Source organism: Seriola lalandi, unplaced genomic scaffold, assembly GCF_002814215.2.
Source record: "Seriola lalandi dorsalis isolate HSWRI2012SDOR001 ecotype SW California unplaced genomic scaffold, Sedor1 jcf7180002054336, whole genome shotgun sequence".
NCBI lineage: Eukaryota > Metazoa > Chordata > Actinopteri > Carangiformes > Carangidae > Seriola > Seriola lalandi.
This window is the reverse complement of record NW_019524889.1, coordinates 982,281-1,009,661: the sequence shown is the minus strand read 5'-3', so window position 1 is coordinate 1,009,661 and position 27,381 is coordinate 982,281. Positions and strand designations below refer to the sequence as shown.

Genomic DNA, 27,381 nt, shown 5'->3' with positions numbered 1-27,381 from the left:
GTTTTCTCTATTTATCATTCTTTTGAGTCATTACATTAGCCACAGCTGGTGTTTGTACCCATCAATTATAATTTCATTTTGGATTTACTATATGATCCAGCTGGCTGAATTTGCGTTAAGGCTGTGATAAGATGTTAGGGTATAATTTAACCAGCAACTAAAACATTATGTAGTGTTTGAGACATAGATGCTCTTGAACCAAAAAGACAGACTTTGACATTTCAAGTTTTGAAAGTATTTCCCTACAATCAGTTCTAAAATATAATTTTACACTTTTTGGTTGCAGTATTTTAATGGGGTCACAATAAAAAAGCATTTCAGTAAATGTCTTTCCCCGGCCACTGCTCAGTCTGCCTGTCCTACATCCTCTTTTTGCTCTCTGTGTTGTATAGGCATGACCTTTCCAGTTTCCTTGTTTTGTTTTTTTTCTCCATGATCCTCTATTTTACTCCATTCTCATGCGTGTGTCATCTCTCACCTCCTAATATATCTGTCTGTCTCTTTTATTTGTGTCCTATCATCCCTTCATTCTGCTTGCTGGCTGACCTAAATCCTGTGCTGTTTTGGAGCCCTGCTCTGGGCGAGACAAACTCTCTGTGGCTCTCTGCAGGCACACACATCCTCTCCTGTCCCAGTGCATTGACTGTGTGCATGAGAACGAGATTGAGGGACGGTGGGGGTGGGGGTGGGGGGCTACAGAAAGAGAAAGGGAGAGATAGAGAAGATTGGGAGAAGTGCAAAGAGAAGCACTATGAGATAGGCTGGCCAAAGACCAGGTAGCTGGTTTGGACATGTCTGAACAAATGATGGAATTGATAAATAATGTTTTTAGTGAATACTGCCTGCAATGAATAGACTTACAAATTATTACATTTTAAAGCATGAATGATAATGCATTTTAATGTGGTATAATTTACACTGTGGATATTTGGAGCTTTTAAAGATCAAAAATTAAGGGGAAACCAGACAAAGCTCTGTCTCCATGGATAGGGAAATGGCATCCCTGTGAAGTAAGGTCATTTTTAATGAGCGGGAGTCAGCAAATTACCAGCCCTGATATAAAGTAAATTAAAGCTGGAATGGGCATTCTGAACAATAAAACACAAGACTTGGGGTTGAATTCTAAGTTTGATTGTTGATGTCAGTGTGTTTTACATATTTCCCTGACTACACATTCTTATGTGGTAATGAGGATGTGACACATCTGCACTACGTGTTTATATCCTGACCCTTTTCCATCCCCTGTCACACCCCTGGAAAAGCATTGATGGCATGATGCCTGGCAATGGCAAGCAGCAGAAACGACTCATTTCAATGTGCTATCCTCCTACATCCACCTTTAAGAAACTCCTGAAATTTTTATTAGAACTTTCAGATCTAAGTGTGTTTCAGAAAGGCAGCAACAAATCCATTATGAATGTGGCTTCAACTTTGCTACTGGTTAACACTGGGGGCTTTTTAGGCTTTTTTCCTCACTACATAAAATGTTCTCAGTTCAGTGTAAAGGTTTTTTTCACTTTTACAGCAGTCTATTGAAGAGAGGATATGATCCTTGGTTTGTACATAAACCATATTTAAATAATTTTAACTGTTTGACTATAATATCCTGGTTTACACTTGATGATTTTACATGTTGTGGTGCGCAATCATTTGTATGTTTTTATTTTAGACCCTGTTAAAAAATGATTCTAACTAAGGTACAAACGAGAGTGCAATTCATAAGAATAGAGAAAGCATATAAAATGTGCCTCTTCTGAGCCATGAAAATCAATATTTCAAAATATACCACAAAGTATTCTACAAAAAGAAAACGATGCTGTGTATGGACTTCCAAAGTGACAGATTTGTTTAGTAGGATATCTGAGTCTAAGGTATAAAGAATTCATAATTTAAATCATTTAAATATGATTCCTCATTTACATTAATTCTATCATCCTATTCTTACCTTTTTACTGTATTTTGAGTTTCGCACCCTTTTGATTTATCTGTATTTTCAGTCATATTCCCACCAAACTAACTCTCTAGAGATAATCAGTTGCATTCAGTCGTCTAGGAGCTGTGCTACAGCGTGCACTGTCAGATCAAGTGAATACTTCACTCACAGATAATGGACATCAACAGGATGGGTGGTATTTTTTCTTTCCTAGGATGACTGGAAAAGCTGCCCACAGCTTTATACTAACTACTTGTACTGAGGTTGGTGAAATAAGTCCATTCCCAGAACATGCATGCTCGCAGCACGCTCTGTGACGGGAAGGACAGGTGCTCATCGGCTGTGCTTTGTCGACCTGAGGCTGGGTGGTTGAGCATTTTAACCAGATGTCTCTGGTGGTTAAACCAATCTATTTAGGTTTCAAACTGAGCTGCCCCAAACTCCTGGCAGGCCTAAGTTGACTGAAAACCCTGATTTTAGTACGTAAACCTGAAATATTCTCATGTTGACTTTTACCTTTTGACCCTCCTTTATATTTTGTATTTTATATATGGTATTTCATAGTCTGTATTCATTTTCTTGTGGCTCAACCAGAAAGTTAAAGCCACTGAAAGACGTACAGAGCTAAAGGGCATTTGTTTCAACTTATCGCTCTCAGGTTACATCTAGCAAAAGAAGGTTATTATAGTGACACCTTGTTGTGTTAAAAAAGCTTCTCTGGGTGTGTCACCTGTCTGCCTTGCTTGTTTGTATTTTCACGACACTGAAGAGAAAAGACAGAACTAGGGGAGTGGCTTTTTTATAACAGGCTGTTTCATGCCCCCTTGAGAAGAATCTGTCTTCTATGTGTTATTCTTTTCTTTATCTCTTTCAGGCAAACTTAGTTTTCTCTCTAATTATTCCTCTTTTCTCTTATAAATTTCATATCTCTTTCCCTCTCTCTGAAATTGTTCATGTGTTTCACTGTCTCTCTCTTATGCTCTACTTTTTGTATTCTGTTCTTTTTCAGAACGTTGAGGACCATGTGGCCTTTGTAATCACTGTGCCCACGGCGCTGGCTATCTTCCTGGCTGTGTTTGTACTTGTCTGCATTGAGTCCATCTTCAAGAAGCTTCTACGCATTTTCTCTCTGGTCATCTGGGCCTGCTTGGTTGCTATGGGTTACCTTTTTATGTTTTCTGGTGGGATCATCTGTCCATGGGATCAGGTAAGAAACAGATGTACTCTGTGGTGAATTCATTTGTTGTAGACAAAGATGTGGCACATTATGTTTTATTTGATTGTCTTCCCCTGTTTTATTGGATAGCTTTGTGAGAAATTTAGTGGCTTAAGTAAAAGTCAATACAACAGATTGGAAATTACAACTATATGGTACAGTTCATGGGTCACTCCCAAGAAGGACTGTATCTTGGAAATTTACAGTATATCAACAAACCATGCATGTTTCGTCTTTCATGCACTTGCTCTTTTTTCTGCTGAGTTCTCCTGTGGTGAATGACAACATCTGTAGGGTTTAATTGGCTTTAAGTGCTCTTTGTGCTTGCATTTGTGAAAGTTAACCAGATAACCCCAGCCATATGTGTACCTTGATCAGGCTGACAAGGGCAAACGTGCTGCAATTTCATAAACAATGCAGATTCAAACACAAATACGAAAAAACAAACAAATACAACAACGGGAACGTGCTGCAAATGAAAAAACATGCTGCAGGAAGCCAAAACAAAGAATTTAACAGTAAACACGCTACAAATACAGAAACGATGCAACAACAAAAACACACAAACCCCCAAAACAAATGCAACAGAAAGAGTCGCTGCATATTCAGGCCGCACCAGATATATATATATATATATATATATATATATATATACCAGCTATATATATATATATATAGAGCTGATCTGTAGACCAAATATGACTTTTAGTCTCTGATGAGAGAGTGTAGTTAAAATGGCTTGGCTTGGAAAAAGAATATCCTTAAGCTTTTATTTCATCTGTTGTAATTTCTGACCTACATTCTAAAACAGGCTGACTTTTAAGTTTTGTATTGATCACACACATGGTTGAGTGCTATCTGACATCTTTTGTTCCCTTTATGCTTCTACTCAGTGTCAGTAAATAAAAGTAAAAGTTCTTTAGAGATTTTGTCAGAATGATAAACTAATGGGGTAAAAACTGTTACTGAAGTTTGTCCATACTAAAAAAAAAACCTATAACATATAAGACCTATGGGCTTCAAATCCACAGGTACAGCTGAGACGGTGTCCTGTCCACTAAAACATTAATGGCATGAGGTTCACCAATATTAATCATTTATTTATCTAATTAAAAAGAATATTTGATTATTATTGTAAATATAATTTTACCAGTCATTTACCATATAACCAGTCATGGTTCAAATGTCATTCATTGTTTTTATTTAACACTTTCCTCTAAATTTTCTAAAGAGAGTAAATTGAATTGAATAAATAAATAATAAAATCACATACACGATATGGAAAACACTTGAGAAAACTGAAAAACAGCTGATATAGACATTGATTAAACGAATCATTGGTCATTAAAAAGCATAAAGAAGAAGAATAAAAAGAAATCTGAGGTTAGGTTACTGGTAGGATTGAATTGAAAGTCTTTGTATGGCTTACTGTTGAACAATTTGCTGCAATATGTTGTCACTCTTATTATGCCATATACTGTTTTTTAAGACAACTGATGGTAGATTGAGAAAGAATGACAGCATAACAGACTGTATGTCAAAGATCATGAATGATGTGGTGTGATGCCAGTAATCCACCCCAAAACCTTTCATTTTATTATTAGTTTGACCTGGTTGCTATTCCAGCATATGACAGTCAACATAAATGTATGAAAGCAGGAACATAGAATAGTTTTGCTGTTTGAGTAGAAAGCCACTAACAGCTCATGTATCAGTGTCATATTGATGGAAAAGTGCAGTCAGCTGCTATAAGGAAAGCCTGGCAGATGTGTTGTGTGCAACCACTGTAAATCAACTCGTGTAAATCAATACATTATTTTTGTCCATGCATTTTTCAAGCTTCTTAGGGCACCAATGTAGGCTGATTATGTCCCATGTGGCCCTCTCAGTACCACGCTGCACCATATGAGTCAGAATACATAAAAAAAATACTGTTGACCTAACAGCAGCTTGCCCATAAAGTTTTTATGGAATATTTTTGCAGGTTGCAGCAGTAGCACAAGAGATTTAATGAAATGTAATTACATTTTTCTGTGTATTAGAAATTACAGATGTAGTCCCTTGGACATGTTTGACAATTCTTTTCAGGAATGGTATACTTTATCCCAATATGGCATGTATATTACACTCTGTAGCAACATTACATCTGCAGTTAAATGTGGCAAGATGAACAAACAGCAGTTTGATTGCTGCAGCCTTATGCATCCTTCAATAGGGCTCATTGAAAACAGAACAGTACATTAGGTCTTCATCATGTAAAAGCTGTACTCATTCAACAGTACTTGGCAAGACAAATGTCTAGTGTGGACTCATCTATCACAAAGAGGTAGCTAAAAATGCACTGATTCATACGTTACTTTATTTATTCCCTTCTTTTGCTGACTGAAAATGTCAGGCGATTATGCCATTACTGCTCTCTGACTGCTGCATCTCAGTCATGTTAACACTTATCTGAAGAGACTGGCTCTGCACTATATTTGTGTTTTTAGGGGCTTGCTGCCATATTATAGATACTGTAATGACTCATTAGTGTTCTCACATTGCTCCACCTTATACAGTATTTTCACTATACTTTCATCTCATTTACCACTCTGGAAACCAGAGAGCCTACTCCAGGTATCAGTTTAATGAATGTAAGTCACATCTCTTTATGCAGCCAGTAATGAAAAAGCTTTAAATAATATATAGTATATCCTGTGTTTGCCAACAACCTGGTATAAATGAAAACAGTATTAGCATTCTATTAGCCTGAATGTGAATTTTAAGCCTCCCCTGAGACACACTAATGACTGTACTAAAAGGAATAGTTTTTCATATCTCTCAGGCTTAGAGGGCATCTTATGATCGCACTCGGATCTTCACATCTATACAATGCTTGGCATTGAAAATTAAGTCATGTGACACTACACCTGTCAGTAGTACTACAAAATGATGATTTTATGACTGAAATTTACTTTTCAAGAAAAAATGCTAAACACGTGCTGGCACTGTGCCATAAATGAATGATTTATGAGGATGAGGATTTGCTGGCTTTCCTTGTCATATACAATAAATTATAGTTAGTCAGACAAAACAAGACATTTGCACACATCATCTTAGGATATGGAAAATCTTTTGGCCATTTCTTTTTTTAATTTGACATTTAATAGACAAAATAATTTAAAGATTAATCCAGAAAATAATTGTGACATTAATTGACAATTAAAATTGTTAGTTGCAGCCTTACATTTTCTTTATTTGGTTAATAAGATTAAAGAGCTTATAGTTTCCATGTAAGTGTAGAACAAGGTTTTTGACATGGAGTTTCAACAGAATTGAATCCACAAACCATTTTACATCTCAACCCCGAAGTATCGCCCTCCTTGCTGTTTAAGTCCTCCACTTGTAACCCTGGACTTGGAGCATGCTAAGCATTTGCTTATCAGCCAATTATATTAATAACCAAGTCTTTGAGTCCGTAGCCACCCTGGTGTTACTGTGCAGTTGCTAAGTGGATGTCTGCTTTAGAAAAGAAATGAAGGGAGGCAAAGTAAAAGTCTGAGTTAATTAAATGCTTTCTGTGCTGTAAGGAGGAGGTAGCTATGAGAAGTTGGGAATGAAACGGTGATTAGAAGGAGGGCTTTATGCCCTCCCACTGCCTCACCTGTCATGTATAGCCCTAAGCTCATTAAGGATGATGGCTTTTGTCCCATGTCTTTCATACATTGTTGCTTGTCAGTGGATGAAAATGTTTCTAGCTGTAGTCACATGAAAAAAAACAGACAACAGTGATAACTGAATGACTTGTACAGCTAGATAGAGAAGTTGCTAGCAATGTGGTGAGTGGAGAGTGCAAAAGAAAAATAGGACAGAGAGATGGAGACAGGATGAATTGATAAATGATATCGTAGGATCTCTCTGTATCTGTATCTTATTTCTTTTATGCTGATACTGATGGGTTTGTGGTTCAGTTGTACTGCACCATGTTAATGAAATTCTCTGTCTGAATTTTCCTGCTTTCCTGTTTATGGTTTTTGCTGCTTGTTTAAATTTTGCCCCCTAGCACTCTAGTTGAACTATGCATAAAATTTGAGCCTCTGACCCCTTCAAATTTCATTGTTCACTCCTGCTCTACTGGCATATAAATTGCTTCACAAAATAAATGTGGCATGGTTTGCTGTCACTCATGAGACAGAAGTGGATGATACAAATATGTCCTCTTGAATCAACTGTGTTTACGTCCTGTTACCTTCACCCATTTTGTGAGGGCACACACATGACATGTGTTGTGATGATTTTTTGTGTGACTGGGCACTAATGCCAAAGAAAGCAGCTGGCTTAGGTAAATTTTAATGTCAGACAGAATATGGTAGACTAATCAAAAGTCATGAAAATCCTATAAACTCCTATAAACACTGAGATTCCCATCAAGGGCTCTTCAAATTAACTATATACCCCAAACTGGTTGTAGTTGCTTGTAGGGTTCTACATGACATGAAGAGAATGTAGGAATACATGGCAAAGAAAATGAGGAGAGGAAATATGCTGAGGTTCTTAAAACCTGTTGAAAGCTTCATCTTTCATTTATGATAGTGGTTTATGATGCAGGATGTGATCATCATGTTTTTCCTACAGCAGATTTATGTATCTGTTATTTCTGTAGATGAGAAACTGTGGTCTATTCCCCCACTTGATTTTTTGTTGTGCAAGTCAAAGTCAGCCAACACTCACGAGAAAAGGGTTGCATTAAATATTTATTGAAATATTCTATACCCATAGACGCTACACTGTATACACTTTTAATTTGATTGATCACAGAAGAACAATTTTGCCACCACTGCACAAGGATTACCATGCAACTTCTACTATAGTCCACCAGTCAGTGTTACCTGAAAATCTCATTCAATATTTATGCAGTAGTCATTCAATGTGTGTGAAAATGTGGTTTGGATGATAAGTTTTCTGCAACATGGCCAGTTTCTCTTTTTTTTTTTTTTTTATATATCTCCAGCATTATCTAGTCAGTGATGGCATTATTTCATCTTTAATTAGCTTGTGCTGTTTTTGTTTTTTTGTTTTTTTTCATTAAGTAACAGAAAGTTCTTGTTTGCATTCCTGTTTGCCTTGTGTTTCTTGTATTGTTATCCCCATGTTAAATTGGCCATGATAATGACCTTTGACTGTTACTGTCAACGAATGCCATCTAATATAGTACAAAACAGCACATAAAGCATCTGTTTAGACACATGGTTGACCAAAATGACACCATAATACATGTAGGTAATAAACTTTTCATATAATTAAAAATCTGCTGATTAGACTAGTAGACCATATGTGACCAAATATAACACTTTGGCTTTAAGAAGAAGCTGAGGTCAGGGATATGCAGCGTGATGTGGAGGCTCTGTGCTGCCACTGCTTTAATAAGCTGTCCTCACGTCTTACCCTTTTCTTAACTGTGTTACACATTGTTTTGTATTACTCTCGACATACTAATGTGCATTCTTCTGATAGAACAGCTCTGATAGGACACCTTTTCTGTTGTCAATTACCATTGCCTAAATAAAAGCCATTGTTATACTTAACATAGGGGAAGAAACTGTCTGAAAACGATGGTGGACAAACTGTATGATCACCTCCTAGTAAGTCCTCCTGCAGCTTCATTTTACAGTATTGGAAATATCCCTCTCTCTGTTGTTCTTTTTGTCATTACACATTAGTTTCCATAAAGCCTGCTAACAAGCTAAATTGACTTCTTGACTGCAGGAAATAACATGACTTGTGGAGCTTATCCAAACAGTTTGAGTCCAGATGGCACTTATAATTTAATATAATTTAGTTTCATTTCTACTACGGTTTGGACAAAACTAATTGAGTTCCTTATTGTGCTCCATATGTTTGTTTTTTTAACTCTAGTGGCATGAAGCAGCTTCCCCACATAGGGGTCATAGTCAGCTGTCAAAATAACTATTATTGGTGTTGACATCCTCAAAGAGTGACAGTGAGAGAACAAGATATAGTTACAATACAAACTGCACTGTCAGTACAGTACATTGTCAGTTAAAAGAAATAGCACAGAGGCTCAGAATTTTTCCTCAGCTGTTGTTGTGCTCACTGCAACCACCCTCCCCGAGTTAGTTTGTATACAGTACAATTTCCATTTTCAAACCTGAAATCAATTGGATGCTTATCCTCTCCCCACAAAGTCCTCTCTCTTTGCTGACGGTGAGGAGAAGGGCTTATCTGTGTGGTCCAGTCTCTACCCCTCACTGAGAGATGTCTGGACCCTGCCTCCTTTCCTCCCTTCCTCCTCTCTGTCTCTCTTGATTCCCTCACTGTCTCTCAGTCACACACATACACAGACACTCTCACACACACACTCCTTTGTGAGTATACAGCCAGCCTCATTAGCCTTTAAAGCAGAGGTGGGCAAAAGGGAGTTGGAGTGAAGGAAAAGGCCTGCCAGTATAAAATAGTAAAGAGGAGGGTAGATGGCAAAAGTAGGACAGGAACTACTGATAGAGAAGACAGGCAAATAGAGTAGTGATAAGGGAGGAAGGCAGACAGATTTAAATAGGAGGAGTAATTTTCTTAAAACAGGTTAAAGTTTTGAAAAAAGTCTGTAATTTTTGTGTTGAACATTTTACTTTATCTCAGGGATCAAGGATGACTTGCCTGACTGATTGTTGAAATTACAAAGCAAGGAATTTCTTATCTTCTGCGTTTAATTCTGCGTCTTCACTATAGAAAAACCTTTTTACTTACATTTAATCAGTATAAGTAGTGATGAGCATTTCTGTCTTTTTTTTTAGGGTTTAGCAGACTGACACACACAGTAAAAGCTCATATAGACACAGGCTCTACATTGTAAATCTAGCCTATAAACTAATCTTTGCCACAGACTGTAGACTAAAAGCCTGACGTAATCGGACACTCCATCTCTATAATTTGTTTTGTAAACCCTCCTCAGTGTCATTATCAAGGAATTGATTCATGGGTAGAGGCAGAGTTGACTGTACCATGATGGAACACAAAAAGCCTTGTCCACTTAATTGTCAGGGAGAGGGTCCTTATGTGCTTGCATTAACCACAAGGACGAATGCCCATCACTGTTTTTATTACTGCGTCAAGTATCAAGTTTACAGGATAACTCAGCAGGTGTATTTTCCCCAGCAGCCTCTCCATTATCCTTGATACAGTTTCATGATTGAGTTAGCAGCATTGGATTTCAGAGCAGTCATTTAGAAAGAAGGCTTTCTGGACTCTTAAGCATATTATTTTGCCTTGCTAGATGATATTTAGCAGCAATTAGCATCTCTCTGTTGTAATAAGAAGTACATTAATGTTTTCTTATCCCTCTTTTGACATAATGGATATTAACAAACAGGAGAAAATGTTTATGATCTGGTGCTTCTTGTTTTACTGTGGATTTTTTAGTTCTGTTTTGATACATACATTTTTACATTTGCTACACCGCAGAAGCACTGCAGCCACTGTAATAATGAAGTTCTACTCTGATCTACAATCAGGAATACTGCCACATTTACATTTTTGTCTTTTTTTTTTTCTTCTTATTTTTTTTTTTTGGGGGGGGGAACTTTCGTCTCAAGACTGGTCACCCCTAGTTAGTGTTCTCACCTCTGCTGGTCATCTGACAAACCTCTCCACAGCTGTGATTAGTTTATTCATTTCACCACACATAAAAAGATGACTATTCACCATTCTCCTTCTTGCCAGATTGGTAATGTTGGCACAGGACAATTGAATTCCTACCATTGTTGCCTACTTTTCTAATCCTGCAACCTCTTCTCAGTTGGCTGCCTCAAAAAGGCTTCCACTCTGTCTTTATGTTTGCATTATGCTTACACTCTTGTTGCCAGCATTACTGAGCCATGACATTGTAAGAATGAAATAAGACTGTGCCCAATTAAGGCTTGGTCAGGCCGTGGCGTAGAGAGATTGGAAACAGTTCTTTCCTGGGTTGCCGTAACGCAACTGCTTTCTGCAGAGACCAACACAAAGAAACAAGAGAGCAAATTAATCAAACTTCTTTTTTTTTTTTAATTTCTTGTTTTATTTGATTAAGTGTCCAAACCCTAAAAATCTTCAGTTTATTATATATCATGTAAGACAAAGAAAAGCATCAACTCCATAGTGTCATATCCCCTTTGCACATGCGTCAGAATGGTGGTTGTCTGCCAGAAGTTGCCATAAGTTCACTTTTTATCCAGTTCTAAACATAATTTTTACGATACAGTTTTTAGATCTTGGCCGTTTATTTATTTAATTATATTATGTTAACTAGGCAACTATTGGATTACTGGATCTTAAGTTATCATAGAAATGAGGTGAGCCAACCCTTGCAGCCCCATCCACTGATTTTTAATGTGAAATTTCTTCATTCAGTGATTTTGTTTTGAAAAGGCAGAGGTCCGTGTGGATAATTTGAAACTGAAGGAATTCTACCTGGGAGATGCTGACCACATTGATGGCAATGGTGGTGATGACAATAACTGCTTCACAACATCATTGAACTCTGTCTTTTGTTATTGTTTTGATTGAGAGACCCCATAGTAGTAGAATGTTACATATTGTGTGTTCAACAAGCAAATGTGGGGCTTTTTGGCTTGTAAAATAAAATGATCAGTTATTAAAATAGTTGCCAATTAATTTTCTGCTGATTGATTAGTTAATCAAATAACCGTTTTGTTTTACTTTAGACATACTTTTGTTTTAATAGTGACAGTCCATTAAAACAATGATTCTTGCAGATGCAAAGCTGTCAAGAGGTACAAGCACAGTTGCATGTTTGTTGGACTCAAATCTGCGCACCACCCTTGCTTTTGAAAAAAAAAAAAAGCCTTTTCTCTGGATACTCAAAATAATATTTTCTGTCATGCAGAAGGGATTATTGCAGGGAGCTATTGGTTTATGCAGTCATGTAAACGGCTTAAATAGAAGGGAAAATGGAAATGCCAGACTGCGGATCTATAAAGATAAGCTCCACTGATTGCGAAAAAGAGACAGTTGTTGCGAAGGTTGGGCTGAGCGGGCGATACAGTTTGGTGGCCATAGTTGTTCTATAACTAATAAGGGAAATTGGTGGTACAATGTGAATGCAGCAGATGAGACAAATCACTACAGACTAGGAAGATATTCAAGTTGACTTCAAGAAGCCAGGATACTGTGCGCTGGCAGCTTACTATGTGCCTTTTCCAATGGACCTCCAGAAATCAGAGGTTACTCATCTTGACAAGTAGTTTGCCTCTGATTATAGACTGTCTCATCCAGTGGCGATTGCTCTAAGACTGCAAGGGAAGCTCAGTTTCCCCTAAAATGTCAACAAAATAAGTGGTCAAATATATACTGTTGTGTGTGCATTTCATTGACTAAATATGCGCTAGAACACGTTCATCTTTTGTTCAGAATCAGCTACTTATCACAGGTAACCGACACGACTTCCTTCTCATTCATGCCCGCAGCGCCACAGTGCTTTACACAGTGTAGACACCGAGCGTCTAGTGGCTTCAATGGGGAAGCATAGAGTGGGTTGTTCCACTGCAGCGAAACTAGACGGTCATTGGATAAATGCTGGGCTTTGTCCCGCCCATTGGACGCTCAGCGTCTCTGGGGGTCTATGGGGCAGTGGGCTAGCCCGGACGCTCGGCTTCTGCATGATGATTGGATGATTTGTCTGAGGCTGAGTCCCTTTTTGATTGACAGCGAAATGAGCGAATCAGCGATCTTGAAGTATAAGCATGCACCGGAGCATTTCTCAAGTTTTTCATTCCGTTGCTCGGAGTTGATCTGGAGACGTTACTGATCCTCAGCGACTTTGTCTTTGTTAAAAACAACTAGCGTTGTGTTTGGCGACTCTCTTCTGTCACTCTGCGAATTTACATATAAATAAACGGACACATTTTATGATGTATGCCGAAAATGAGCTTCCCCTCCTTATAAGACCAGAAGCCGCCACTGATCTCATCAATACTGTCATTCAACAGAGGAAAAAAGGCACAGACCTGGCAATGAAATAAGCCATTTCAGGTGGCCTAAAAAGCTAGCCATTCCTTTGTTGTGTACAGGAAACAAATTATACACTTCATGGGCTATCTTTCATTTCATGCATGCTTTTAAAACAAATCAAACACTTACAGCCTTTATGTGTCCAAGGGATATGGACATATATATTTCTTAGGTGGAGGCTATCTAATTTCATATTCCATATTTATCAACAATTAACAATAATTGCGACTTGTTTAATACCTGTATCTGTTTTTAGTGCGATAACTTTATACATATTTGTCCTTGCTGTTTAAGACATTCAGCATCAGTCATGGGCTCCCTGTATGAAGGTCCAGATTACAGTACCTGTTCATGCTCTGTAAACACTGCAGGAAATAACAGCAGTAACTGCAACTGCTCATCTAGGAATAAAAACTAGTCATAATTTTCTGTCGGTAGGAAATAATTGTAATAAGCATTTTTTTTTTTTTTTTTTTTGTCGTGGTTGAGAGACATTAAGAAATACTACATTATTGTTGCATTATAGCCTTCAGGATTCTTTTTGACAGGACAGCACTTTACTGTCGTATAAAAACTGGAGTGTAACTGGTAACGTAATATGTCAACAAATATTTACTCTCTACAGCAGATCAAGAGCTGTGATGATCTTGTTAACACAAAGTACTTTACTTAATTGTCAGGAAAATTAATATTTAGATCGATTTTGTAATGACTGTGCTCAGTGTATCAAGAGGACAATTGTCATGATGCCTTTTTAAAAGAAAAGGCTGGGACCATCTTCTCCATTTCAGCCAAATGACACTTGGAGCATTTCAGCTAATCATCAAATGATGGCTTATGTTTTGAGTGGCCTTTCATTGTAGTTGATTTGAAAAAAACAAACATAAAAGATGATCCAACTGAATAAGGGGATGCCTAACATAACCTTTGCTGGAAGGGATTCTTTTTGTTCTGATTCTTTCTTCATCCCCAGTAAATTACGGGCAAAAGATTGCACCTGCTCTCCAGTGGCAGTCATGCAGGGGTTTGTGGGTAGAGTGATATATCAGGTTATCAATATATCAAGGTGATACTGGTATTTTATGAAAAGATCATACTATACTGGCCACTGAGTGACATCCTCCTCCAGCATGATGGGTGTGATACAGCTTGAGTTATGCCATTAGTAAATTGTATACTGATCAATAATACATTAAATGTACTGTGACCTGCACTTACAACAAAAGTATAAAATATATAAGAATATGAACATGTCAGTGACATGATATATAATCATTATTTTGATACAATGGATTTTGTGAAAATTGTTAGACTTGTTAGACAGATTTTTTTTTACAAGAATAAAAACACAGTTGTCAGCTAATTCTATTTCAATTTTCATTTTGAAGTGTTTACTTTTCTGGTACATCATACTGATTTCCACTTCTCTTGACTTCTGCTCTTCTATTCTTGGAGGAACAGTCACAGTCTGCTTCCCTATTGATCACGCTATCATAGAGCAACCAAAAGCAGAATTTCATCAAAAGATACAATTTACAGCACAGTCCAATTGCCGGAAATGATCTATGCTTGAAAAACATTGATTTTATTATGATGATCATTATGATTTATGATCTTTAAAAAAGAAATTTATAAACTGGTTTTAATTGCTCCTAAAAAGCTATTTATGATTAAAGATATGTGTTGTACCTTCCATGTATCATGTGTTGCACTAATACTGCATTATATTCAAACTTACTACAGTGAAAATAAAAACACTCTTGAATATAATGGTTGCATTTTGTTTTAACATGCTAAACCATTAGAAGATTAGATGCCTACAACAGATGATCATGATTCAGCTAATTAGAAAATATTTCCTATGTTTATCAGGAGTGAAGCAGCAGGAGGTCTGCAAATGCAGAAGACACATTATTCATTTGAGCATAATTTTAATTAAGCGTTTTCTTAAAGGCAACTGTCCTTTGATATTTGCTACTATTTACATTCAGTAGTTAGCTACTAAGAAAGTATAAGTGTAGAACTGTATGTTAGTCACCCAAGCTTAAACAGAGGAAGTACTGTTTTTTCTCATTTTTAGTCACCCCTCCTCCTCTTGCGCTGTTGCTTTTCTTTCCTGTTTCCATCTCACTGCCCCCTACACACTAACCCCACTTTCCCACTGGCCCTGCAAATAACTCAAGAAAGGTTAACTGGCACCTGGCTGCAGAACAGAACACTGGCCTCTTTCTGTCCATGCACAACAGCAGATGAGCTGCTTTAACCCTGCAGCAGGACACGTATTAAAGAAGTATGTGTGTAGCTTGGGTAAAAAGGGAAGTGCTACACGTGCTGCATTGAAGGTGTCAGGTTTGAAGTGTTATAGCTGATTGTCCCCATTTTTGCTTCCAGAAATCAAGGGAGCTAATATAAACTGGAGATTCTGAGAATGTTGTTATGGGTCGACTATTTATTACACAGCATTCATACTGTATATGCTTATTGTATTATATGTCCTTTCCTCTTTTTTCTCCTGTCAGTGAGTCTCTTTATATCAAATACCTCTCATAGAGAGGGCCTGTTTTTTTGTTCTTTACTTAATAGCCGTACATAAATAAGTTTGACTTCAACAAGCAGTGTTCATAGTGTTCAGACTTCCTGGGTCATGGTTTTCTTTCCCTACAGTGACTGTCAACACTGATTTTATCTCTGTCTGTATTTTCTTTTCTTGTTTATCCATCGCTCTCATCTTCTTTGTCATTCTCTCCACAGGTGTCATTCTTCCTGTTCATTGTGTTTGTGGTTTACACTATGCTGCCGTTCTCCATGCGGGATGCCATCATCGCCAGTGCCCTGACCTCAGCCTCTCACACCATTGTGTTGAGTGTCTGCCTGTCCACAACAGCTGATCACATGGAACCAGTAGTATGGCAGGTAAGGTGATCAGTACGGTGGTCATCAAGGGCAAACATGCTGCAATGGCCGAAAACGCTTCCATTAGGAGAAACATGCTGCAAATTCAGTTGTCACCATATAAAACTGGGCAAAATTGGCCTGTAAACAAATACAAGTAAACAGGAGTTGTGTTTTTTTCATTTGTCAACTGATTAAAGTGGGTCAGTTTTATACTTAATGCTTTATGATCTACATGGAGTAGAAAAAAAAGTTTTGTCTCAAATTACTTATAATTGTGATGGTTTAGGCTATAACAGCAGTGACGTTGATGTACGCTTCAGCGGCCAATGCAGCGTCTATGTATATATGTGCGGTCTACAGCTCAAGCTGTTCCGCTTAGCGCACACCTTAGAGGACTGGAGAACTTCTGTGGTGCTGCCTGGATATGCAGTATTTTTTTCTGTTGCATTTGTTGTAGGGGTTTGTGCATTTTTGTTTTAGCATTTTTTCTGTATTTGCAGCATGTTTGCTATTAGTGTATTTGTTTTGGCCTCCTGCAGGACGTTTTTTCATTTGCAGCACTTTTCCATTGTTGTATTTGTCTTGTATTTTCGTATGTATTTTTGAATTGACATTTTTTCTGAATTTGCAGCACATTTTCTCCTAGTGGAAGTGTTTTGTGCCATTCCAATGTGTTTGCCCTTATCAGCCACCATAGATCAGACCTAAGTGGTTAAACGGTACCACTCACATGCATGTACAAAAGAGCAAACACTGAATTACACAAATCCACAAAATATGCACACACACATCCGTGTACCTCAAGTTAACACAATTAATTCATTAATTAAGCACTAATTATTATGTGTTAATTATTGATGTGACAATTGTATAATTGGGTGGCACTATAAGGAAAACAACAGAATTTAAACAAAGACTCGGTATAAAGGAATACTTAAACAGTTTGTGAAGTACACTTATTTACTTTCTTGCCAAGAGTTAGAGGAGAGGAGAAATACCATTGTCAAGGTACATATAAAGCTAAAACCACCAGCAGCCAACTTAGCTTAAAGCTTAATGACTGGAAACTGCTAGACTGACTGTATCAAGAGGTGAAGCTGAAACTCATTGATTACATGTTTTTATTTTTGTTTGGTTGAACAAAAAACAATATAAAAATTATAATTTGCAATTTAATGGGAGGGGTCATGCTGGACTATTTTCTGGCTGTGACCAGTAACTTCCTGGAGTTGGTAACTGTAACTTGCTAAAAGTTATTTTCTTTGTTTCACTCACTAAAATTCAATAAACCTATACTGTCATGTAGACAGACATAGACAAAAGCTTAAAGAATAATTTTGAATTTTGCTATAATCAGTTGTGCTCAAACTTACGTCTCACTTACCTCCTGTTCACAGGGTGCAATGCTTTCCTGAACTCATTGTATTTAAAGCAAACAAACACACATTAAGCTGTTTTATACCCAGCAAACTTGCATCCTGCCCTATCCATACTTTGCGGTAAATATAACCACAGTTTTTTGTTTTGTGGTTCCATTTGTTTTATCATCCAGATGGAATTTTAATGGAATTGCTTTCCTTTCCAGACATGTGTCTATTTTCCTACCCTGTTGAAAAAAATGCAAATTTCTGGTCATTCTACTCATACAGTATGTATTTTTAGCAAACAAACAAATGTGACCTTTAAACTAAAACTAATTTAGCATAGCAGGTGAGCGATAGAAATTCTAATGGGTTTTTTTCATACTTTATTAAAAGGTCACCCACTTTCCAGCAGTTTTGTTGTTTCAAGCACAAAAATGTTCAGGCATTTGGCATATGCAGAGAAAGGCAAAGAAATAACAATATCAAGAAACCAATTATCTGGGTAATGCAGGCTATAATTAATTTGAGCTTATTCAAACCTGATTCCAAAAGTCACTGATTGCCCATACACCCAGGGCTAATTCCAACTAATGCATAAGGGAAACATTAATTTAACAAGCCAGGATTCAGTTTAGCGTTTCACAGTCAAATCACAAAGGGCATTGCTAGCATAAAAGAAGATTGAATAACTTTTATTTTACCATGTCTTCATCTCAGTGACAGCCTACATGGAAATTGCTCTTTCTCTACAGCTTTTCTATATATACTGCTGTTTGTCAGCTGTATTCTGTGTAACTGATTTGTGGTTGCAGAAGAATTGATTATAAATGGTTATTCATCTTAATGGTACAATTTTTATCATACAGTATGAATGCCACTGTAGTAGTCTTTTCAGGCACCGCTAAAAGATTGATTTGATTGTTCAGCAGTTCAGCTTTTTGAAAAATGACTTGTTGAGACAGATTTAAAACCTCTTAAAGCACAAGAACAATAATAACAATTCCCTAAAAACATAAATGAAATGTCCATGTATAGTCTCATATTCAAAGGATATATTGTCCTTCAATAAAGACATTTCCAGCGCACCTTTTTAAAATAATTCTTAATAGGCTTATAAGATAATGTGTATAAATAAATATAGATGGCTTGTGCAACTGGAGCTCTTCCCTAGTTTTCGGTGTTGGTCCTTGTGCCTGTATTTTTATGCATTTTTTGTGTTCCCTTCTCTTAAACCTTTGCAAAGATTCTTAATTGCGTCTGTGAACTTTGCTGTGATGGCACTGTTATTTGATTTCAGCTAACGTTTCTTCTTTCGTGCAACTGTAGCATGGGCATACTGGCATCTGGGCAGCCTAGGGCTCTGTGCTACATGGTCACTATCTGCCAGCTCCTCTTGTGCACCAGGTCAGTTTGCCTGTCAGCACAGTCCCAGTAGCAAATCTGCCAGAGAGGAGTGCTCTTTAAGAGAATCTCCCTGGTAAAAAATAGTGGATAGCATCAGTGAAGTGAAAGCAAATAGGTGATTGAGATATTTCTTAGCAAAACAAAATACCAGGATTAGTATTTTTGGATTTGTTCTGTGAATGTAAAACATAATGACAGGAAACACTTTGTTCTTTCCACTAGTAAACACAGAGTAAGACAAATCTTGGCTCTGTGCTTGGTTATCACTTTTAATTTGTCAGTTACAGTGATGATATTTTTTAATCAGTTTTTTGACATTTCTTAGGGCCAAGACTGTGTGGTTCTGATGATTCTGATGATTTCTAAATCTGGGTCATAATTGGTTCCAGTTTTTGATTTTGTAAGTTTTGTGTCAATAGTTTAAGGGTCCAAAAATGACAACTGTCTGTCCTTGTAGGACTCTCCATGCATGTCCTGAAAAATGGAACCTTGCAGTTGTAAGCTATGCCCTTAGATGACTGTAGCCTGCATCTCAAAAAGTTAGAGAAATTTTCAGTTTAACAGCGATGATGTTATACCTTCCTTCCAGCAGGATTAAGGTATAATTATGGAATGATTTTATTTTTGCACCTGTCACAAGTGCAATATAACTCTCATCATTGTGTTCTGTAATCACATGGAAGTACATTCAGTCTGCCATGGAAACAGCACCTGAATGGCTGTCAGGGGAATATTGGATCGGATCCAATAACCTGATGCTTACTCACTTCAATACTTGTAGTAGTAGTGGGGTGCTGGCTCTCATTATAGAATGGCATTGGCCTACAGCAGCTGGGGAGATCAAATGAAAGGCATGCCAAGGCTTTTGATAGATCTCGGTAGATTGCAGGGCTTGGAATCAGATTTTTTTTTCAGATCACCATTAAAAACTGCTGCCAGATATTATTGATAGTGATCACTCCAAATTTCCATTTTATGAGCCAGATTATACAGATGCATGATCAGTAGCTTAATGGCATTTTTCCCATTTTCCTACAGTGATCAAATACTGTAAAGCCAAGGTTCACTTCTAGCTTTTTCCAGAACTTTCAACCATATCCCACAGCTTTTTCAGTGATTTAAACTCAAGTTTCAATTTTAAGATCAAGTTTCATCATGTGGTCTAAGTCCAGAACTCATAAGTTGTGGTTTAAGAGGGGTCATTTCTGTACACTCCATCCTTGAGAAGGCCTTGGGATAGAATTGAGAACTCTGAGCGAAGTTAGTGATTGAAGCTTGTGTGAAAATAAAACCGAAAATAATGAGTCTCATAAACTCAACAATGGTAGGCTGGGACTTGTTGTCTCCACAACAACAACAGTGTCTGCACTGTGTTTTTATTCTGGGCCTAAAAACAAGCCACTCAATTACAGATTGCTATTTGGAATTAAAAGCTCTTGTTTTCTCTTTCTCTCTACCTTTCTTTTCAATTTGTATTTCACATAGTCTCGCCCTCCCTCTTCTCTTGATTTAATAAACCCACATTGTCCTTTATTTGAACTAACTTGGCTAACGGTGAGATCTGTAATCTTTGTCTAGGTCAATATAAAGGTTTGTAGCAGTTTGAAGAACCTCATGCAGTTAATTTTGTGATTTTTATCATAGATCCAACGTAGATGAAATGTTTCTATTACACATAATACTGTGTGCATTTAAATTGTAGGGATTAAATGAAGCGCTTAAAAAGACGTCAATGAAGATCATGATTTCATTCAGATCCTGCCAGGTTGTTTTATAACTTTGCCCACAGTTATTTATCAGTCAACTGTAATCTATGTACCGTCACTTTTGCCTCATCTTCACTTTTTCTTTGTACATACTGCATCCTGTGAAAGTCTCTGTACCTGTCCTAAATTACTAACATTAACTCACATTTGTCTGTAGCCTGATTGTAACAGTTCCTTAAGATTAGGCCTTGAATTTCCATTCTGTTGTAGGCCAAATTTGATTAGAAGCCATTTTCTTTGTGTGTCGACTTGGAGCTGGGAAATGATGAGTGGTGTGTTTCTATTATGTGTCCTGCTCTGAGTGAGAGTACATAGAGACATAATTGCATACACACCTTACCATAAGGAAATTTTGGGTATTGGTCTGAATGCTTGTAATTTTTTAATATATACAGTAAGGCACAGCATGTATAGTGCAGTACAGTAGCTTTAGGCAATATAACTGTATAAGTAATGTTGAGGATTTTTGACTTACTGTTTTTATCGCACTAGCTATCCCTTTAGTATTGTTGTAATAGGCCATGCTGCAAAAAGAGCAGAACTGCTGTATGGCAGTATTGGATTTTTTTAATATGATTTTTGCATCAATGTGATAAAATACCTTAAATTGACACCTGGGTTAGCTAGAATCAGACATTTCTAATAGGGCATTTTATCCAACTTCTCAGTTGTTTATCTTGAAAATGAACTATATTATGATATGTCAATATTACGATTTACAAATTACATGTACTGTCAGACAGGATTTTTCCATATTAAGTCCTGTAATGTATGTGTCTTTCTGTCTGTGTGTGCCCTCTGTATATTTGTGCTTTTTTGTATGCCTGTGTAAGTGTGTGTCTGATTGAGAGAGTGAATGTATGCATTTCCCTCTGACTGTGTTTCACTGGCAGTATGCCAGTGTCAGTTCAATCCTTTGTCTTGGGACAGGCTGAGGCTTACATACCTCTTCTTAGATAAGAGCAGTGAGGTTGAGTGATAGGATGCTCTAAGGCTTAAATGTCAGGGGGTAACTACTTAACAGCAACTATAAAAACCTTTCTATATGGCATTTACCATGCTATATAGCTTATGGGTTTGTAGCACTCCCAACGTACTGTTCAATCAGATGGCAAATTGGTTAACACGCTTCTTGACTTCATTACAATATCTGACTTCCTGAACAATTAGCTCTGGTTGGACACTGAATTGAAGATTTTTTTTCTAATGTTATAATTTGTTCATAGTGCTAAAGTAAATATTTTTAACTTGTAGCAATATCACTTGAATATACTTATAATATGCAGTCTACTTAAAGATACATCTAAAGATTGTTTCTTATAGAGCCCAAGACTTACAGTTATTGATCCCCTCCCTGATATTTTTAGGTGTTGGAAATATATCTATGAATAATTTAGTTCTTGAAATGTCAAAAAGCTGTCTTTAAATTGCTTTATCTGAATTACAAACAATGCAACCCACAGGTATTCAATATACAGTATAATGATACATATATAACTGTATGATATATAAACTAATACAACAGTTAGAAGAAGCAAATCCTTACATTTGAGAAGCAGACCTGTTATTTTAACTGCACGCCAACCTGAGTTGCATTTCTCATTAGTTGCTTACAGAGTTGGGGATGTAAAGGTCACTGGTTCAGATACTGCAACCTGATGGGAAGAAGTTTGCTAAGAGGATGAGAAATTCTCTGCTATCTTTGAAACAGCTGTTGTTGTTTATAGGCACTAACATCTTGAAAACTGCAACAAAAATACCAGTTGGTTTTTTATTTTTTCGTCAAAATATCCTACAAACTGTTCTACAGTTATCCCACAACTGTTTCAGTAACGAGTCATTGCCTAGCATTTTACATCATAAGACTAAATTTGTACTGGGCAGCTTTATATTTTATCTATGGCAATGGCATGGCAATCATACTCATATTCAGTATGCATGTAGCAGTGGCATGTTGGTTTTAATTTACTCTAATTACAGGTAATTTAAGTATTTCAGACTCCAATCTGTCCTTTCACAGGCTTGTAAATGTCAGCCATTAATGATAATAATTACTTTATGTCCGCAATTGTGCATTGTTCTAAGTGTACATACAAGTCCATTGAACTTTACAGTGCTGGCTCATTGGAGTCTTAATGAACCAATTCATTTATAGGTCTTTTTTTATTTCTACATAGCTCTACTTTAGCGCATTTGAATAGCATTTAAAGATGAAACATGTTTTATTTGACAAAGATCCCTTATTGACAAGTCATTAACTTTTTTAAATCAATGCATGTGTGGAGCCTTGGAGTAGTCAGATTTTTTCCAAACTGACTTTAAACTCAGTGTCGTGATTAGCTTGCCATGTTAGTTGCCCACTGTGTTTTTACTTCACACCTTGGCCCTCACACCAAAAACAGCCGTCATTTGCATTCTTTGTTATTAATTGCTGGGTGCTACATCATCAATAATTCATCACAGCACCCACACTCTATTTAAACTTTATCTGATAGAATGTCACAAAGACTCTCATTAGCTGTTGCATATTACATGTATTACATGTTTCAGAGGAAGTAGGTTTGTATTTAAATCCAACCTTTGCTGACTTAATATTTAACTTTCATTGGTTTCTCATTTCTCTTCTTTGTCATTTGAAAACTGAGCTTGAAGCAATAGACCATATGTTTTTATTGTATGTCACCCAGGATTTAGGTCTCTCAGTTTCCGCTACACTTCTCTCTTGAGGATGGTATAATTTGTTTTTTGTTGACAAAGTGAGAATTTGTCTTTAAATAAAGGGTATATTTCTACAACGCTAAGTTATTGGTGCTCATTTGCACTTGTAGTAATTTATGTTTAATGGATCATGACAGCATATCTACTGGATTTTGTCTTCCTCCACTGTTGGTAGTATAATAACAGTAATAATAGCCTGCATACAGCTTAGCTTTCTGATTTAGATAATCCCAGAACTTGGCAGCATGGCCCAAAGCACTTTAGAGGCCAACTTCACCTAAACCTGCTGTTATCTGTAATTGTGTATCAGTGAGGTATGGATGATTCACACAGCCAGCTGACCTTTGTGATGGCCTGGATTGCTGCCAGTGTCTTGTCTAACAGGTGTCAGCTAATGGGGAAGCACACAGGTTTAACTGAATGTTGTCTGTTTCAATCAAAACTTTACATACTATACATGAAGTATTTTCTCTCTGTTTTGCCTTCAGATGATACAAGGTGTGATTTGGTGACCCACTGTGTTAGGGGTTTGTCAGTACATATTAAAATAGATTTGTTATATTTATGCTTTTTGCAATATGTAGGAAAAGTATCAGACTGCTGCTTTAGCCAGAAAAACATCTATTCCAATAGAGAAATGCATTTCACCTGTCTTTGCATTTTAGTTTTAAGTAAGGTCGAAGGAAATCTTCTTGATGCACAGGAAGCGACGACTCAAACTTTAGGGAACTTGCTTAATAAAAGCACTGAATAAGTTGTCACTCTCCTGTGACCTAGGCTTCCTTTCACCACCATCACCAGCCCCAGAGAAGTAGTAATTTACATCTAACATCACACATAGGTTTTGAGGACTACAAAATTGCAAACGGGCACTTATAGTGCTACTAAATTTAATTGGCAGGCTCACAGAGAGACTGTATGGGTAGCTGAATGGATTTTCAATTAAATATAATGATGTTTTAGAGTTATTTAAAGTGACATTATAAAATATTTCATACAATATATGGGCTATTGAAAACCCTTTTATAAAACAGCCTACAAAGGCCGTGGTCCATCTTGTTGTGCCTGCTTTCAATCATTCAGTGTACTTGTCTGAGCTCTATGCTTTGAACACTATTCTGTAGCACAACGTCCAGACTGTTTTATTTATTATCTATTGAAAACTAACAGTCCTGAATGAAGCCAAGCTTTTAAATGTAATACCTTTTAATTTGGAAAAAAATAAAACTCAGGTTCTGTGTCCTCTTTCATTGTTTGGAAATGTCCAAAGAAGGGATAATAAAATATAAATTAAATAATAAATTCAGTGAATGGATGTGAACATAAACCCAGCCAGCAGACCACACTCATGTATATGGCCTCTCCCCTCATGCTTGCTTTTGTCAAATATAAAGGAGTGACAGGTATGTTGCTGGTGTATTCACAGTGCTTAACACATTTATCTGATAAATATTTGGAACAGCATGTGTACAAATCAGAACCTATTTCCCCAGTAAGGACACTGTATACATCTGTACTTCTCATTATGGGTTTGTTATTGGGTGATACATATTTTATAGGTATTGCACGCTCTAGGTCCTGGTTATGGAACAGTTATTGAATAGTGCTGCTGAATAGTTATTGTCTTGTCATTCAATAGAGAACAGCAGGAAGTATCAGGCCTTCACTGTTAGTGAAAATAAACCATGTTAGCACTGACGCTGCCAAAAAAATTGGAAATTGACAGTTTTTAACCATATATAATGGGGTCCAAATATCTCAGCACACATTCCCATTTAAGTGAATGGGAAAGTGGTCTCAGACTTTTGGACCCCACTGTATGTGCAGATCATCTGTGGGAGGTATTCATAAGTATAGTTACATACATCTCTATGTATGTGTATTTGTACCTGCCTTTTGTATGGCTTGCTATTCTACAATAGAGAGACTAGTCTTACAATGTAGAAAGTAAGATTCACTTATGTAGAGTCTGATATAAATCTTTTTTACTGAATTTACAACTTCTCTCTTGGCAGTGCACTAGTGCATTGATAATCCAATTCTCATCACAACCTTTGTGAGCCGACATATACATGATGTGGACAGTTTTATACTTTTTTTTAATGCTCTGTGAGTATTATCGCTGAAATAAAATGTTTGTTCTTTATGCAGAAGGTCAAAGGTTTATTCTCCTGGTTCTAGAATGTAAATCTGTGGGGCACATTAGCATCAGAAACGAGAGAAAGCAAATTGCCAATAGTCAGTGTGACGGTAAGGTCACAATTATGCTGGAAAGACAGAGACTACAAGTGAAATGGAAATTGGTGAGAAAGAAACAAGGCAGGCAAATGAGAGAATATGAATAGGAGTGTGTATGAAAGAGTGTGAATGTGAAGGAGAGTGAGAAAATAGTCTTACTTAAAATGTGATAGGAGAGAACCATAAAATTGTCCATTTGCTTTAAATTGCAAAATATTGAGCTCAAGTTAATAAGCCCTCCTGAGATTTTATACATTCACCTGTCATCACTGGGCCACATCCTATCATAATAGTTCCTGTAATGGACCTTCCTGTGTAATGCTGCCATGAGGGATGCATGGAAGTGTGAATGAAAGTAAAGCACTGTCTTGAAATGAAAATAAACTGAATAGCCTGCACTTCTCACACATTGCAGTTACCACTCTGTGGGTATAGGGAAGCCCTTTGGTAGGAGTAAGCATTCATCCTTAAATATCATATTTAACAGTTTGTTTTGTATTTTCTTTGTTACAGAGTGATATTGACTGAAAATATTAGTTATCTTTATGATTGTCCTTGAACATCAGCCTTTTCTATTTCTCTACCAATTCTAGATCTATTCTAGATTATCAAAACCTAATGGAGCAAAGAATGTTAAATTTGGCCTGAAGGTAATGTGAAGGTAAAATGCCAAATTACCAAAATCAAAAGGATTGTTGCACTGTACAATTTTGCTCTCAGAACGTTTCAGACTCAGCTTGTCAGGCTCAGTCAGACTTAGCTTTTATCTGTTCAACTATACTTCAATCAGATTAGCATGTTTTGTGAGCGTTAGGCTCAAATAAAGCTGAAGAAGTTCCAAAACGAGATATCACTTTCTTGTTTACAGACATAACCAAGTGTTGTTGATATAAAAAACTAGAAAGGCCATTGCATTTCAGTTAAAGTTGATAAAAGTTGGGAGATCAGAGTTAACAGGGCCAATGCATGGTCATCTTATGAGTTTCAGGTTTCAAACATTAGCTCCAGATTTTCTTTACTAAACTGGGTTTATATTCATTAACAAAAGTGTAACAAAATGGTTTAGAAAATGTTGGCTACCCACTAGTAAAATTACTTATTCCAACACGTATAATCAGTTAGGATTGTTTTACTTAGAATGATCTATATCATTCAATGATCCTTACACAAGTGTGACTATGATTAACAGCAGCTGTATCACTTAGGCCATGTCATGGTCAAATCAAGCCTGTATCGGGATGTGGCGTTTGCTGTAATCACACTAATTAAGGAACATACAGGCCTCCCTGTGTGCAATGAACCTGAGCTTATTGGAAAGTATTTATGTAGACAAGAGGTGCAGACTTTGCCACTGGTTGTATTTATTTAGTTTTTCTTTAATTGTGTGTCTTTTTTTCCATTAGCAGGGTAGAGGAAAATCTGATCAAGCCGCAGTAAAGCTGATGCTGGGAATACACAATGCTATTTTTAGGCAATAAACACCTGAGCAAGGGCAGTAAAAGGGTCATGCACATCTAATTCCCTTTACTTACCTTTCTACTGTATGAGCAGGTGGAGACTGTTTTCTTTAAATAACTGATTCACTAGAGAATGAAATGAAAGCTGTTTTGTTTATGAATGCAACATTGTACTTAAATATAGTGTGCGGTGCTGGATGTCGACATCACTGCAAGATCTCAGTCGCCAGGGCCTAGCACCCTTAAGGAAAAGCTTTTTGCCTATTTCTTACTTTGGAGGTGTTTTTTTTTTTTCGTTAGCTTTGGACTCACTTCACAAAAACTCATTGCCTCCTCAAGACTTCGAATGATTAAAGCATATTAGTGTTTTCATGTTGGAACATTG

At 36.9% G+C, this 27,381-nt stretch overlaps 1 protein-coding gene across 1 annotated transcript in view; it reads left to right on the top strand.

The window, feature by feature from the left end:
• LOC111655934 (adenylate cyclase type 2-like) overlaps window positions 1–27,381 on the top strand; it is a 67,171-nt gene that overhangs the window by 1,757 nt on the left and 38,033 nt on the right. The window contains exons 2-3 of the mRNA XM_087174291.1: window positions 2,943–3,140; window positions 15,906–16,067. Of these exons, the coding sequence (XP_087030417.1) occupies window positions 2,943–3,140; window positions 15,906–16,067 (360 nt within the window). The remainder of the gene's footprint in view (window positions 1–2,942; window positions 3,141–15,905; window positions 16,068–27,381) is intronic.